At 35.1% G+C, this 16,130-nt stretch overlaps 2 protein-coding genes and 1 pseudogene across 2 annotated transcripts; 1 reads left to right on the top strand and 2 right to left on the bottom strand.

The window, feature by feature from the left end:
* Positions 1-318: 318 nt before the first annotated feature.
* Positions 319-2,112, bottom strand: LOC126725196 (E3 ubiquitin-protein ligase RSL1). Its single transcript, XM_050429764.1, has 2 exons — positions 1,295-2,112; positions 319-379 (listed from the first exon to the last, which is right to left on the bottom strand). The coding sequence occupies exons 1-2, from the start codon at positions 2,110-2,112 to the stop codon at positions 319-321; spliced, it is 879 nt and encodes a 292-aa protein (XP_050285721.1).
* A 1,408-nt stretch (positions 2,113-3,520) lies between these two features.
* On the top strand, positions 3,521-4,249 carry LOC126725190 (E3 ubiquitin-protein ligase RSL1-like; annotated as a pseudogene).
* A 959-nt stretch (positions 4,250-5,208) lies between these two features.
* LOC126724784 (AT-rich interactive domain-containing protein 4-like) lies at positions 5,209-13,984 on the bottom strand. The gene is made up of 17 exons (XM_050429172.1): positions 13,485-13,984; positions 13,014-13,312; positions 12,683-12,871; positions 11,954-12,007; positions 11,720-11,808; positions 10,532-10,808; positions 10,324-10,380; positions 9,994-10,025; positions 9,551-9,686; positions 9,292-9,465; positions 7,413-8,030; positions 6,796-6,933; positions 6,625-6,723; positions 6,125-6,225; positions 5,930-6,020; positions 5,610-5,731; positions 5,209-5,454 (listed from the first exon to the last, which is right to left on the bottom strand). Exons 2-17 carry the CDS (start codon positions 13,164-13,166, stop codon positions 5,406-5,408), a joined length of 2,379 nt encoding a protein of 792 aa, XP_050285129.1. The 5' UTR covers positions 13,167-13,312; positions 13,485-13,984; the 3' UTR covers positions 5,209-5,405.
* Between the last annotated feature and the right edge of the window lie 2,146 nt (positions 13,985-16,130).

Below are 16,130 nucleotides of genomic sequence, written 5' to 3'. Positions count from 1 at the left end.
GCAAGGAGAGCTGGCCTACTTTTCATTGTATAAATAGAATGCACCATGTTGTTTATAAGCTTTTTTTTTTTTTTTTTTTTTTTTTTTTTTTTTTTTTTTTTTAACAACTTGTTCCATTAACCTCACACTTGTTTTATAATTAAAAAAAAATTTATAATTTAAGGCAAATAATGCTCTTAATACAAAATTTCAGGGATAAAAATACTCTATGGCGCATTATCCTAAATCGAAATTTATATATTTCTAACCCGAATGACATTCATATTTGAATCACATTCCTAATGCATTCTTTGGACTTCAACGTTCTTAATAAGTAAGTCAACATTGGTGGACTTCATCCCATTCAGATCCGCAGCCATAGCAAAAATGAAATCCACACCTGTAAAAAATAAAGATAAAATACAATAAAAAAGTAAAAAAAGTAGACGACAGTGAAGGAAATTAAAAATGATTCCTAATATGTATCAAAAGATCTTGTTTGGCAAAGTTATAACAAATTTAAACATTCACGTCACGATTTGTAAAACAAATATCTACTTTACAACAATAAAAAGTTACTTTATCTATTTTATCAATTTATTTTACAACTTATATGTTAGAATTATGTGGTTAAATAATTAAATTTACTATATCTCAATAGTTTAAGCTTTTGAGACAATCAGTAATTTAGCATCGCATAACATCTCAGTTTTTTATTTTTACATACAACTCATTAAAATAATATAAACTACCCTATCAACCCATTCTCTCTCTTTTCTCCCATCTCTCACTTCTCTCTTCTGTGTACTTCTATATACTTTTATTATTAGCAACCATGAATAGTAGGTTGTATATATACAAATTTATTCATGGTTGTTAAATTTTTTTTAGTAGCAAACACTTAGGTAAACCTCAATTTAAGCGGGTGTATTGTTAAAATAGTAATTTGGGGGTTTTACACCTCCAATGTTAATGCTCTAAAGCATGATTTTCTAAAATCATGTCAATGTACTTGATTGAGATTAAAACTGCATTATGATTATCTATAAAAAGAATTTGACAAAAAAAAAAAAATGTCAATTGAATTATAAAACTCTTAATTCTTACTATTGCATGTTTAAACATGAGAAAAGTATGTTTTTTTTATTATTTTATTTTATTTATTAATTTCAAATGCATCTATATCAGGATTATATTATAAATCTTTAGGTCTATCATCAACAGATTATTTCAATTTTAAGTGACGTGACATACCTTTTAAATCTTTTGGACAAAACTACAAATGAGTACCATAAATAGGATATAATATACTAACCTGCATGCAATGTGCAAGCAGCCTTGAACCTTGTCCACATAGAACTTGCAATGAGGACATCTCCTCCAATTCTTTTTCTTGGCAAGCTCCATCACCATTATATCTTCCCTCTCTCTTTCATCTTTGTTTATATTTTGAAATTCGCTGCATTCAATTCCTGCATGCCATGAAACCCTGCACCGTGCACAGAATAGTCTTCGACAATCTGGACACTCAGATGCAGTCACTACCTCCCCTCCATCATCTACTAACATAGCCGAGCAGTCCTTGTAGGGGCAGTAAAACTTTTGAGACCCAAGAATCAATGATTCACAAAGGGCATTTTCCCATCTATCAAACACTTCTTGTGGAATAATGTCACGGCAACACTGAGGCTCCAAGAGACCTCTACATTTTGGATCAGGGCATTTCACTGATGATATATTATCTTGTAACTTTGTTGCAACATATTGGCTAATACAGCCAGCACAAAATGAGTGAGTGCAGCTATTGTTTGTGAACATTTCACCGGTTAGTTTCCCATCCATGCAAATCATGCACAAGGTTTGAGAGAAGGACTGAGAAGATTGACCAGTTTCTTTACCCTTTCCCTTGTGATTTTTCATGGAAGAGGAACACCCTTCCTCCACCAAAAGAGTTGGTGATTCCCTATTTATTCTTGAAGAGATTACGGAGGACATGAGAGCCTCTTGAAGCTGTAACTCTTGGGCATATTTCTCATCTGAGATGGGGAGTAGTTCTTCGTCATCATGGAGAGCTGAGAAGTAGAAGTCATCAACCAAGAGATGATTGTTAGAGCTTGATGTTCCAGCTGCCATATTTGATATTTCATTTAAGGAAGTTATCTCATTCTGTTCGTATTTATATACGTGAACCTCTAATCAAGGGATTTAGAGGCCCTGCTTAGTATTCTGCATAGATTGGTATTGGTGTTAATAAACAGCTTCCCCATGCATGCATCTATATCTAGGAATCTAAAAAGGCTCTTGATCCGGCTCTACAGTACTGCTTAGATTTTTATTTTTATTTTTATTTTTTTCTCCAAACTACTTTCTTTCTTTTCCTCTTCCATTTCTTTTTATTCATATTGTTGAAGAATATATTTAGAAATATTGGGGCATGGTTTTGCCGAAATGAAGGAGGATTTAATAGGAAATTTGGCAACCAAATTGCCAAAAATGGGAGAAAAAAAAAATTTATGGCAACCAAGTTGCCGAAATTGTAAGGGAGGAGAGATAAATATTTAATAGGAATTTTGGTATGCCGAAAAAAAAAAAAAATTGTGGCACCGAAAATTGGAGTCAATCACCTCTTCTTCCTGATTCTTATTCTCCAAAGTACTTGGAATATATTCTTTATTTGTTCCCAATAAAACCTAACCTACTGATATCACACATAGAATTTATGTCATGGATACTTTTTTGTCTTTTTATTTCTCCTCCTTGTTATAAAAGGCAGCATGCATCATCACTTTTTGCATTGCATCTCCTCGCAGAAAGTTACATTTTTCATATTGTTTCACTTACCACCGATTATTCATTGTTATAATACTCTTCTGCTTTGTTTCAGTGTGTACAACTAAGAATTGTAAGTTTTGGGTTAATGTGAGTTTTTTTTTGCTTTGCTGTATTAACTTACAGCTCTAGAAATTAACAGATTTATTATTATTGTATAAATGTATGCTTTGTAAATATTAGAAGCTAATACATTGTAAAATATTTCCTATTGGCTAAGAGTTACAGGCTTACAGCCAGTGACGGACCTACACTGGGGCAGAGGGGGGCCATTGCCCCCCCCCCCCCCACCCAAATTAAAAAAAAAAAAAAAATTAGTATAAAAAAATTAAGATTTGCCCTAATACATATACATACATACATATATATATATATATATATCTATCTCCCCTCTTCTCAAATATTTAGATATTGACCTACAAGAAAATAAATAAATAAATAAAATTCATGCCCCTTTAACTACCAAAAAAAAAATATAGACTAAACAAAAATCACGCACAAAATAAGAAACACTTATTTTGTATGTTATACTTTGTTGATGTGTTTTCTAATATGAAATGTTTAAGAAATACTAATTTTGTATGTAGTATTTTGTTGAATATGAAATAGATGTTAGTTTTTATTTTCATAAGAAAAATTTTGTTTTTAAGCTTTGGCCCCCCTCAGGTATGAATCCTAGTTCCGTCCCTGCTTACAGCTTCAAGAGGCTCTCATGTCCTCAGTAATCTCTTCAAGAATAAATAGGGAATCACCAACTCCTTTGGTGGAGGAAGAGTACTGTTCCTCTTCTATGAAAAATCACAAAGGAAAGGGTAAAGAAACTGGTCAATCTTCTCATTCCTCTCAAACCTTGTGCATGATTTGCATGGATGGGAAAGTATCCAGTGAAATGTTCACAAACAATAGCTGCACTCACTCATTTTGTGCTGACTGTATTAGCCAATATGTTGCAACAAAGTTACAAGAAAATATATCATCAGTGAAATGCCCTGATCCAAACTGTAGAGGTCTCTTGGAGCCTCAGTGTTGCCGTGACATTATTCCACAAGAAGTATTTGATAGATGGGGAGATGCCCTTTGTGAATCATGGATTCTTGGGTCTCAAAAAGTTTTACTGCCCCAACAAGGACTGCTCGGCTATGTTAGTAGATGATGGAGGGGAGTTAGTGACTGCATCTGAGTGTCCAAATTGTCGAAGACTATTCTGTGCACAGTGCAGGGTTTCATGGCATGCAAGTATTGAATGCAGGGATTTCAAAACTTAAACAAAGATGAAAGAGAGAGGGAAGATATAATGGTGATGGAGCTTGCCAAGATAAATAATTGGAGGAGCTGTCCTCATTGCAAGTTCTATGGGGACAAGGTTCAAGGCTGCTTGCACATTACATGCAGGTTAATATATTATATCCTATTTATGGTACTCATTTGTAGTTTAGTCTAAAAGATTTAAAAGGTATGTCACGGTCACTTAAAAAATTTTAATAATGTGTAATTATAGGCCTAAATATAACAATCATTAACTACAACAATACATAATATTTTACAATGTATTAAAATAAAATGTTGAGTTGTGATTTGACGTGAATTTTAACATGAACCCACCATTGACATAATCTTTATCATTGCATCAATTACAATTCATTATATGAACAAATTGTTAAAAAAAAAAAAAAAATTGTCACTAAATTTGTTATAGGTCTAATAACCAAGCTGAGTCTGAGACTCAACTTTTGCAGCATAGGGAGTATTTAATTGATGAATATAACCTACTATAATCTTCCAAATTCCAATATTAAGTGGCGTTTCCTGTTCGATTTCTGGCCATGGTTTTGTGCTTTAATACAAGTAAATCTCAAAAAACAAAAATCAACCATTTAATTTATGAACAATTTTAAGTGAAAAATCCATTTTTAGTAAGCAAGATAATTTTTCAGTACATTTCCAGCTGTACAAGAAGACTCTTTTTGGGATGAACCAAAAAACTTTTTTTGAAGAAACAGAGCACCCTGAGAGGGGCAACAGGGAATCAACAAGAGAAAACGGGACAGGAAGAAACACATTTCATAAATTAAACCATTCTGCCACCAGACCATACAACACAAGCATACCAAAACACAATAAAATAGGCCATGAACAATAAAAATCAACCTGTATTACGAACTGATTCTGGATATTCACCTAAAAATCCCTGGTCTCTTTAGGCCATGAAAGAAAATTGAGTGTCATTTATGGCATATTTCAAACGGGTGTTGGTATTTTCATTTAGAACAACTAGCAATCATCTGATGGCTCGTTGTTTTGTGTCAATCACACCATCTTGTCAATAAACAGATTTCTGTGGGATATCCATAATAAACTACATCAACTATAGTATAAAGATTATTCTTTTCAGATAATCTCGACACAGGGAATCATTTAATGGATATATTTATCATCGTCATTAAGCTACATCAGTCAAATGTTCAAAGGAGAATCAAAATATTTTACAACCACCCTGCCTAAATTAAGGGCATCTTTACCCTAATACCTATCCACCCCACTGAAAAGTGGAAAATATAAATTCCTACTTGTAATACTATGCCTGCGACACCTATCCTCTATCGACTTGTATGCTTCTCTACTCCTTGTCCTTTTCCCCATAATCTCCTAATTAATTGCAATGAAAGTGGGTGAGAACTTAATAAGAACATGCAACCCCATTAGCCGAGCAAACTAAGAGTCTCTCATACATGATATAAGAAAAAGAAACCCCAAAAAATGGTAAGCCAATGAACAAAAAAAGGAATGCAAAAATGAATTACAATGGTCTTGATATCATCGAGCCTTGAGGAACTCCATTTCCTACTTTCTGTGGTTTCTTCTTGAAATTTGTAATGCTACAATGTGGACATATGTATTCTAGCCCATCTGTTTTTGCGTAATCCTGCAAGTTAAAAACAAATGATTACAACAATGATTTTTTCAGAACAAATCCCAGTTTGTATGGTAAATGCAGCACATGTATGATATACAATCAAACTCCTGGCATGTATAAAAGCTACGAAAAGAATAATAGCTATGAGGCAAATAGTTTTTGCAACCAACAGGTTCTTATGGAGTTCAGGAATTGCAATACTGATACCTTAAATGCACCAAGACCCTGCCTTCTGTCACAGCCAAAGTGGGCCCACTCACCACATATGCCACAGTTCACCCAATCCCCTGCTGCACTACTGCTCAACAGTTGTAAACTTCCATTGTAAGTAAACATTTATTTTACAATGATATTACTAACTACCATCTCAGCAGAGAGAGCGAGAAAGGGAAAAGTACATACCTATGACACAACAAACAACACTCCCCATCTACATCATCATGAGCCAATTCATATTCTAGAAGGTAAGTTTCATAATGCCTTTTTAGCGTATTACCAACACCCTGTCAAAACAAATAGATTACCCAAATGAAATAGTGTTATAATAAATGTGTTTTACATGAGTATTTGTGATTAACAATAACTCTATTCCTCGTAGTAGATTCAAAATATGCTTGTCACAACTAAACATCCACATTTAAATACTTTTGTTTAAGCACCTGAGGAGTAAGCATTTATGCCCTCCCACTTGTTTTACCATCCTTCCTTGCCCTCACCATTCTTCCAATTCCAACACACTCCTCTCCCCCCCCCCCCCCCCCCCCCTCCAACCCAAAAATTAAATATAAAAAAAAAAAAAACAAAGAAAGAAACCCCAAAGGTTGCATAGTAGGACCAAAATTAAAGACCATTGCTGAAAGAACTAAAAATCAAGAAGATCAAAGAAAGATTATAGAACATACAGTCATTCTATTGGTCATTGTGTAATTATGCATCTTAGAAAAGATCTGCCCTTTCCAGTTGATACCATTGCCAACATGAAAGCCTCCTCTTGTAACCACCTACGAATGCATGAACTCTTCAGCAACAAATTGTACTAATTCCCACTAACCAGAAAAATTCAATGAACTCACCTCTTTGTACAAGTTGTATAGGTCAAGACGCTTCCCATTAAGTATGGCATCTGGGAACTCAGCAAGCCCACCTTGGGGAATAAGCCTAGTATGTCCTCGAAGGATTAGAAACTGCATCACATCCTTCAGAAACTCCTCCTACAAGACAATTATAACGTCAACCAAGTAGAGTAAGTTCTCCTCACCTAGAAGCATCTTTGATTTGAGTTAAACTTCTGTTCTGAGGACGCAACACTAACGTTTCTTTTCTAACATATGTGTTTCATTTCATTCATTTTTAAAACACATTTACCACAAAAAGTCACTGTGTTTTGAAGAGTCCCATGGGCAAGATATTCTGATATTGGCTCATCAAACCATCTTGGCATTAATTTTCTTATTCAATTCTGTGATTAACGAAACAAATTTAAGGAAGTTGATAAAAGTAAAAGCTTTGCTTTTACTTCCATTTTTTACTACGAAAGTAACTGTAATTTGGATGTATAATTTTGTTTTGTATATTTTCCTTTTCTTCATCATAATGTATGATGCAAGAACAGGCACGATGGATTTCCAAAACAGCCATATCTGCAGCCAAAACCATAGCTGGTCATATAAAACATAATTAGACAACTCACCTCGGAGCAACTCTGCATTGGACTTCTACCACACCCATGTTTCTTCAAAGGAAGTGGATTCAAGGAAATAATCTGCTTAGCTTGAGATGAGCTTGAATATGATCTTCGTTGTGTTGTGGGAGCTGATCCTACAATACTTTGCTTTACAGGGGTAACAACAGGCAAAGTAACCTTAACTTGGCCTCCATCATGCCCATCTGCCTCAGACATTCCAGAAAATGGTGTCATTTTATGGCGACGAACATGAGGAATAGGCCTCATTGCGGCAACCTTCAATCTTTGCCTAGCTGGGAGTAAGGGCATGCTAACCCCATTCCGCAATCTAGTGTCTCTGTCATCTTCATCAATTTTATTAGACTTGCCATCATGGGAAGCAGGGGTAGTCCCTTGGCTTGGTTCAGACCTCTTCCGACTAGGAGCAGGTGGTCTCAACCAACTAGGGGGGCTGCTAAAAATTAAATTGTCCCTACAGGTACCTTTTCCATGCCTTGAACAGAAAAAAAGCAGACGCTCAGCATCATCTTTCTCAAAAGAAGCAACTGGCAATCCCTGAATGCTTGCAATTCCAAGTGCAACTAAACTACGATATGAAACATCTGGCGCTAGCTGCCTTAAAACCTGATAATAAAACCACAACAAAAACAGTAATAAACATCCAGTTAGCTGCCCCAAATCAACACAACAGAGTAAGTGTGCTTGATAAAGTATCTTTTTACAAAATAAATTCAGATTCATAGAACAAGTAACTTTCCATACATTCAGAGGTGCAAATGGTCAAAGAACTTGAGCCTCAAAGCTGAATCATGCATAATTTTCTCAAGCTCTGAGGCTTAAAATTGTTCAGTGCTCACTAGTTCAGAATATCTTATAATGAACCATAATTCCCTAACGCCAGCAATCTAACTGTCCTAAAAGAGGTTAGATCTGACTCCAGCTCAAGACAGGTGAACAGTGAATCCACCCAATTTGCAATTTTGATTTATACAAGTTCTAAGGATGCTAAAGAGTGCCAATGAGCTCTAGCTCAAGTGGCACCACCTCCTCTTATAAGTTCTAGGTGCAGGATCACCAATAGAGAGAGGAGGAGCGGGAAGGAGGATGCTGTTCGGAACAGACTGATCCAGCTAAATGCACAATTAAGAATTTTTTTTTAGGTACAATAGAGATTATTGTTACATATTTATAAGCCATATAATCATAGTAAGTAATCAAACAATATGAACAAGCTCATAATGAGCTATCAACCCTGTTGTAACTAAATCAGTGCCATTTCAAGGCTCCTCATTTCTCAAATGTAAAAGGGAGAAGGTCTAAGTATTGAAGGAAATCGTTTCTCCAAAAAAAAAATTATTGAAGGTAATCATTGTAAGAGATGGTCTTTGAATCTGCAAGAATCCAGATATCCAAAAGTCTTATAGGTAACATTATCAGACAATTGAGGCCTCCCAAAAAGGAAGGTGCCATTTATTCAGGTTACTCTAACCATTATCTCTAGCAGTTAAATCCAAGCTCAAGGTTACAGCCATATAAAGATTCCCGCTCATTAGCAGAATCAAATCACAGATTTATACTTATAGACCCAAATAAATCATAGATAAAATCACCAACTGAATTTTGGTAGTTATGTGCTATGCTTTCACTTTCAAAGTGAACCCCAATGATAGTGAACTAACAGTTCGACATTGAAAATTGATGTTCAATGAATCAGGCATAAGGTTTGTATCAGGGTCATGTTCAAGAAAAAGCACAACCCTAACAGAGAAAATCATTACAGTTGCCCAAAAAATAAGAGGAAAAGAGGGGGAAAAATTCAATACAATATTACAATGACAAGGGGGGAGCAGGGGATTGAGGAAGGAGAGTTCTGTAGTTGAAATACCTGAGAAGCCCATGTAGGGACCTTCATGCAAATTTCAAATACAGTTGCCCCACAAGCAATTGAAGCTGATTTACGAGGCTCAGAGAATGTAATTTTCTTTTCATCACCTTCAGGCAGTGCATGAACAAGTTCACTCTTCTCAATAATTTCATTCTTAATATGATTCTCCAGGAGCTGAAAATATATAGATCATAAAAGTATTAGAACTCAACATCTCCAATACCAAAAAAGAATTTCCACAAAAATCCTTGTTGCTTACCTGATCATCAAAGCACGTTTGAGCACTACCAGACACCAGAAGTGAGATGTGAGAACAACTGCAGGTTGTTACATCACATCGCATAGTCACAACGCCACGAGAAAATGTCCCTGCCTGAAGTGGCGGAGGAGGGGCACTGAACCACATTATAAAGGAATTGACATATTAAAAAGTTATTAGGCAGGGTAATAAATGCAGACAAACAATCATTCAAACAGAGGTAATTTAAAAGATCAAAACATCTTGAAGATGTTAAAACCCCAAGAAAGCATCATATCAACATAAACACAGAAAACTTAAACAAGTAGGTTGTCTTGCAAACGCAGGTTTAAGCATCTCTTTGTAAGCATGCAGCTTATTCAACCAAAATAATTTAAAAGGAACTAGGTAACATTAAAAATATATCCACTGTAGATATCAACAAATTCCAAGATGAATAATACCTAAATTTTCCATGAAGTTTGCTCCCTCGTATCTGAAACAACATAAAGCACAAAATGAGAAATAACAATACAGAAAAGTTGAAACCTCCCTCACACCAAAAAGATGACACAAAACGCATGTCAATAACACCAAAAATATAATGGCATATGATATTAATAATCCTTATTTTCCTTTTTTAATAGGAGAACTAACACTTAATGAGAAAACCAAGTTGGACGACAAGAACATACATGAGAAGACATTACCATATAACTGTATGTAAAGTAAAAATAGAAAAATAAGCTCAAGTTAATTGAAGAATAATTGCAGATAATCCTCATTGAACTTACTTCAATGTTCAAGAGGGCATTGAGGCCATCTTCCAATGATTCTAACAAGCACGCATCCTGAAAAGAAATCTGTCCATAAGCAAACTACAGAAAAAATATATATGTGGGTGGATGGCTGTGTTTGTTTAAGCATGAAATTAGGTGCATATGTTCCTAAGAGAAGAACCATCAGATAAAGACCAGTAAAGAGAGATAAATTCCAGCTCACCAATGAGGATGGCACTCCACAAACAAGAAACCTCAAGCTCACATCATCATCATGTATCCTTATAGCAGGCAAAGTACCTAAAGAACTTTCATCATCTTCCTCTGCATCTACCTCAGGAGGGTCAACATTGATTTTCAAACGGTCCCCTAGAAGGCATGGCCCCAGCTCATCATCAACTTTATGGCTGTTAGCAGGAAGAACTTGACTGTTTCGTACACAATAAAGTCTAAAGGAAGCACGCGCAAGTTGGAAAGCATCCCATGTATGAGTAGATGAACTGCAATCCAACAAAAGAGATAAAGATTAAATGCCATCTCAAGCTCATATAATTTAGCTCTCCAATACTCCTCCTCCCCAAACTCTTGTCCCACCAGGAAAAAAGAAAAAAAAAAAGAAAAAAAAAAAGAGAGAGATACAGAGGCAGCAGCAGCCTATGTGCACCATTGTTGAGGGCCAGGGATCTGGGTACCCTGTAAGTGTAATCCTCCGAGCAACAGGGTCCCTGATTTAACTACCTATGCGCTTGTAAGACCACTTGGTAATATCCATAAATAGATTTTATTTATTAGGATTTCGCTCAAAAGAAGCATGCTATGGATACCATGTAATGCTGTGTGACAAACTACCTCAATAAGAGGTCACAAAGGCAAGCTCATAGATCTAGACAAGCATCAACAGCTCAATCAAAATACCATTGATCCATTTAACCAACAATCCAAAATAGATAACTAAAAGATCCAAACATAAAAAGTTTCTGGTTTATCATTATACCATTTTATCAACCTATAAAACATGTTTCGACATGTGCGCACATAGACGCAGAAAAGCTAATGCATATAATCTGACCCTTAATCAGAGAGAGAGTAGTTTTGCTCCAAAATGAGATAATTTATCTTGCCTCCAAACGTGCAGAGAGAAATAACTGTTCATAGACTAGGTTATTTAGTCACTAGGGTCTCAAAAATTGCAGACAATCACCTAATTGATTGAACTCCTATATGGCATTCCAAATTTATGTAAGACAATAAAGTGACTCTTTTTTACGTATGCATGTACGAACGTAAATTATCCAAGATTCCAATTATTAGCCCATCATTTATCTAAAGCTCAAGTGTGCACAATTCATTCACAGAACATTCCAAACTAAAGTAAAAGCCACTACATGCACTTTGGTAAGAGATAATATACCTCTGTACAACTGAAAATAATGCATGACGAAAATGGCAAGCAGCATAACAAGAAATTGCATTCCTCCAATATATCACATAGGGAATCCCCTGAAACAATGAAGCATATCAATTCAATTAAATTTTTCCTTGAAAGATTACATTAAACCATTGCAAACACAAGCTTTCAATGGTTTAATATAATAATGAACTGTAAACACAATAAGGCATGCTTAGAAATCTTTTCAAAAGTCACCTTAGTGTGAAGTGCCTCTGCTAACTTTTTTCCATTTGGGATTTCCAAATAAACCTGCACACACATTTGAAATCAAATCAGATCAAATGCCAAATGTAGTAATGACCTTCACCATATCAAAGAAAACAAATGCTCAGTCACATAACACATTATTAACAATGGTGGAGAACACTTGGTGTTCATGGGACTAAGCTACATAAGAGCATGCAGAACCGCACAAACTATGATGAACTTGTTTACAAATTTCATCTACATTACAGAATTATTGCTGATTTCTTACTCAAATGTTAATTTTCTACCAAAATGACTCACACATGCTGAATCCATATCTCTTTACTGTTAAATATATGTTCAATTCAGTTGATTAGGAAACATTAGTGAAATTTTAAACCTTTTATTTTTTGTCTCTATACTCACTCACCTTCCCTTTTTTTTACCATACTGACACTATTGACCATATGTTCCAATATTTAAGGATTCTATTGTGGAAGTGCAATAAGCATCAAAAGTTAACACTGGAAAATTAAAAAATAAAAATAAAAAGAACAAACACATAGGAAAGTAAAAGGTGGAGATGTATGTAGCAATCCAATTAGCAGCGAACGAGATAGTAAAGAAACGAATTCAGAAAAAGATGCAAACCCTACCCCACCCACCACAATGGGGAGTAGTAAGACAATGGAATGATCTACACCACAAAAACATGTTCAACTTAGATGTATCACATACAGCAGTAGGCAATGTGCTAGCAAAGATCTCAGATATAGCGTCCGGGGTGGACACACCAACACCTCCAAACGCCAGAGGCCCAACTTCATCATTCTCAAGCTGCTCTCCTTGCAAGTACACAATGCTCGGCTTATACGATTCCAGAGTCTTACATAGCTCGTCTTTGCTTGGATTGTTCAGAGTCTGAACCTGCAGTCAGAGAGGGATAAATATAACTATAGTAAAAGAAAACAACAATGAACTTCTAGGAACTAGGAACTATAAAATATGCAATACTCTTCAATCTGATATTCATTATAGAAAATTTACAACCAAAAATAGATTACTGCACCTCCAAACGTCCAGAGGACACCAATTCTGGAAAGGGATATCTCGGCTTATCTTCCAAAACATCCTTCTTGAGTTTATCTTCTAAATTTTTGTCACTAGTGACAGCAAGAAGACTACAAGCGTGTTTTGAAGCCCCTTGTGGATGAAACATCATTTAACAATTCCCAGAGAGTAGAAACACCTCACTTTCTTTTCCAACAAAGCCTCAGATGCTGGATACAGAAAAGTTACAGCCCAAAAATCATAGCTTCCCCCCTGGGATTGAAAACCCCTTAACTACCGCACCAATTTCTACCAAGCCTGATCAAATTTTTAACTTAATTCTTCCTTCTATCAAACAATGAAAGAAGTGTACAACACACTCCCCAGCCACAGGGAAGAAAAAAAAAATCCGAATCTCTGGAAAAAAAGCCAAAATCCAAGACCCCAAACACTGGTAACAGAATTTAACAAGGAAATCAATCAACTTTACCTCTCTGATTCAATCAAACGAGTAAAAAAGCCCAGAAATTCAATGTCGAAAGCTGCTAAGATAGAGAAAAACAGGCAAGACCCAGATCAGAAAACACGCCGCTTCAGACAATAGAAGCAGAAAAACTCACCGACCCAGATGGCAAAACAAGGAACTTTGAACAACCCAGATGAGAAAATCAAGAAAAAATCGACGACCCAAGTGAGCCCGCAGCTTATGAAATCATAAACAGGCACCCCAATAGAGAAGTAAAGTAAGAAAAGGTAACCCTAGTCCCTTAATTTTCATATCCCCCAATTATTTTATTTCAAAAGAGAAACTATATATAACAATTAAAAACAACTTCTTGGAAAGCAAACACAAAATCAAATGCACATATTCACCAAAAAATCAGATTATATTATATATATTCCCAAATGTGAAAAAATATATCTAACCTCAGGTCAAACGTCAAATCTAGGAAAAATAAGGAGAGAGAAGTGACAAAAGTTATTAAAAAAAAAAAAAAGTTCTGATTGGAAACAGAACACAAGAATCCAAACTTGTATATATGTGAACAACAATAGTAGTAAAGGTTGTTTTTTTTTTTTTCTCATATGGAATTGAACCAAACGAATAGTACTATAAAGTTTTTGGGATAATTTTGCATCATAGTTTGGTGACCATTAGATTCGGACTTGGTGAATTTAACAACAACAACGTTGTCAGTGCTCCAATAGATTTAGATAGATTAAAGTCAAAACAAATGTTCAAGGATTGTTTTTTTTACTAGTTTTACTACTGGTCGTCATAGTCTTCTTTATGTTTCTTTTCTTTTAGTAAGTGTTTATTTTATTTTTAATTTTTTTTTTATGGATTTTCTTTTTCTTTTTTTGATCTTGGTTTGGCTACGTGAGGCCTGTTCCGTTTAGTTCGAAGCTCCTGTTCATTAAACTAATGAAAACATTACTCGGCCTTGAAGCACCAAAAATTCCTGGAAAAGAGTAGGAAAGGTGTTCTTTGTACACCGTGTAGGGTTTTTTTTTTTTTTTTTTTTTTTAACATTAAAATTAGTTATAGTTTAAGGTTACCATCTTACTCAATATCTTTTTATTGGAGATGAATTTTGACAAATCCATCATTGAATTACATTTTCTTCTTATGTTCTTCATGTTTTTTAAAAAAATTAAATCTCAATAACTAGATCATTAATAAATTGTTTAAATTTTAATAAAATAAATAAATTATTTAAATTGCAAGTTTTTGTAATTTATAATTATGTATAAAATATAAACTTATTGATCATATAATAAATAATATCCAATTGACACAAAATTTGACATGTGTATTAAAAGTATAAAGAACATACAATTCAACGGTTAGATTTTCAAAATATATAATAATATTTATTTTATTGAGTAAAGTTGTAATCTCAAGGGAACCGCCACCCCCCCCCCCCCCAAAAGGTACATCTCGCGCCTATGGGCCTCCCGTCCCCATGGGTAATGCAACAGTGTTGTGAGGAAGGAGTTTAGAGGCCTTATAGTAGCATGGACTTCTTTTTCTTTCTAGGTTTCCTCTTTCAATCACTTGAATTGGTCTAACTGGTAATCTTGAATGCTACAACTAATTTTGTAGCTAAATTTAACCTCAAACTATCTTCAATTTTGAGGATAAGAACTCAAAAAAGAAGAGAGAAGATGGATATTGATCCATCCCAATTACAAGAGGCGGCCCAACGAGCCATATTATGAGACAAGAAGCTAACAACCTAAGACAAAAATAAAATCTCAATAACGCAAGGAGCCTAAAAAAACCACGGGGGAGAGAAATGCAATTGCAAAGGGGCCTCAATGATTCCTTTGGAATATCCTTCGAAGATAACATATTGGAATTCATGGTGGACAACGAGTGTTATTGTTTGAAAAGCTACATGGGCTTCACCTTGAGAAAGATATGTAATGGAAAGGAGATTTGAGTGGGCAAACACAGTATCGTCAAATTCATTTCGACACATAGCAACAGTGAAAGAAGCATGGGTCGGATGGTATTATTAAAATTGACCTTCACTCAACCTGATTGTGGATGACACCAACATAAATTTAAGGTCGATACCAATGAGAACCAGGCTGATAAGTGGTCAAGATGGGCCTTGTTTATCTTTTCAACCTCTTTTGTAGGATTTGGAATGTATTCAATAAAGATGATTTGGTTACGGAATCTCCAAATATTGTCAAATAAAACAGTAGCAAAAAAAGTGAATTTGTGACCTTCATCAATAAGAATCTTCAAAAATCATTGTGAAAATGTGATATTTTACTAGGTCACTTGGAGTCATTGTACCTAGTGAGTCAGTGAGGAACTAAGGATAGGCCATGGAGAGAGAGACCAAATGATATGGTTGTATATGGGCATGAGACAAAGAAGTGGTTGACCGATTCCATTGCTTGACTACATAGGACACAGGACATGTCTGCTTGAGGCCTCCTTTTGTTGAGTGTCTTTGGTTGGGAGAATGTCCCAAGCAATTTTTCAAAGCATCAGGTTTAGCCTTTCGTGTATCTTCAGCTTCCATAAATATTCTCACTCATGTTTTGAAATAGAACCCAAGTCATGTAAAATTGGGATTGGCCTAAAAGATATGATAACTTCACTGTGAAATTACCT

This window comes from Quercus robur, chromosome 5, assembly GCF_932294415.1.
Source record: "Quercus robur chromosome 5, dhQueRobu3.1, whole genome shotgun sequence".
Taxonomy (NCBI): Eukaryota; Viridiplantae; Streptophyta; class Magnoliopsida; order Fagales; family Fagaceae; genus Quercus; species Quercus robur.
The sequence above is the reverse complement of the archived record's forward strand: the minus strand, read 5'-3'. Positions and strand labels throughout refer to the sequence as shown.

Excerpts from the sequence above, each read along its gene's own strand:
- LOC126725196 (XM_050429764.1), bottom strand. The coding sequence starts at position 2,112 with ATGGCAGCTGGAACATCAAGCTCTAACAATCATCTCTTGGTTGATGAC. Across the intron at positions 380-1,294 it reads TGCTTGCACATTGCATGCAG|GTGTGGATTTCATTTTTGCT; the intron begins GTTAGTATATTA and ends TATTTTTTACAG.
- LOC126724784 (XM_050429172.1), bottom strand. The coding sequence starts at position 13,166 with ATGATGTTTCATCCACAAGGGGCTTCAAAACACGCTTGTAGTCTTCTT. Across the intron at positions 10,381-10,531 it reads GTGGAGTGCCATCCTCATTG|GATGCGTGCTTGTTAGAATC; the intron begins GTGAGCTGGAAT and ends ATTTCTTTTCAG. Across the intron at positions 5,732-5,929 it reads AGGGTCTTGGTGCATTTAAG|GATTACGCAAAAACAGATGG; the intron begins GTATCAGTATTG and ends TTTAACTTGCAG.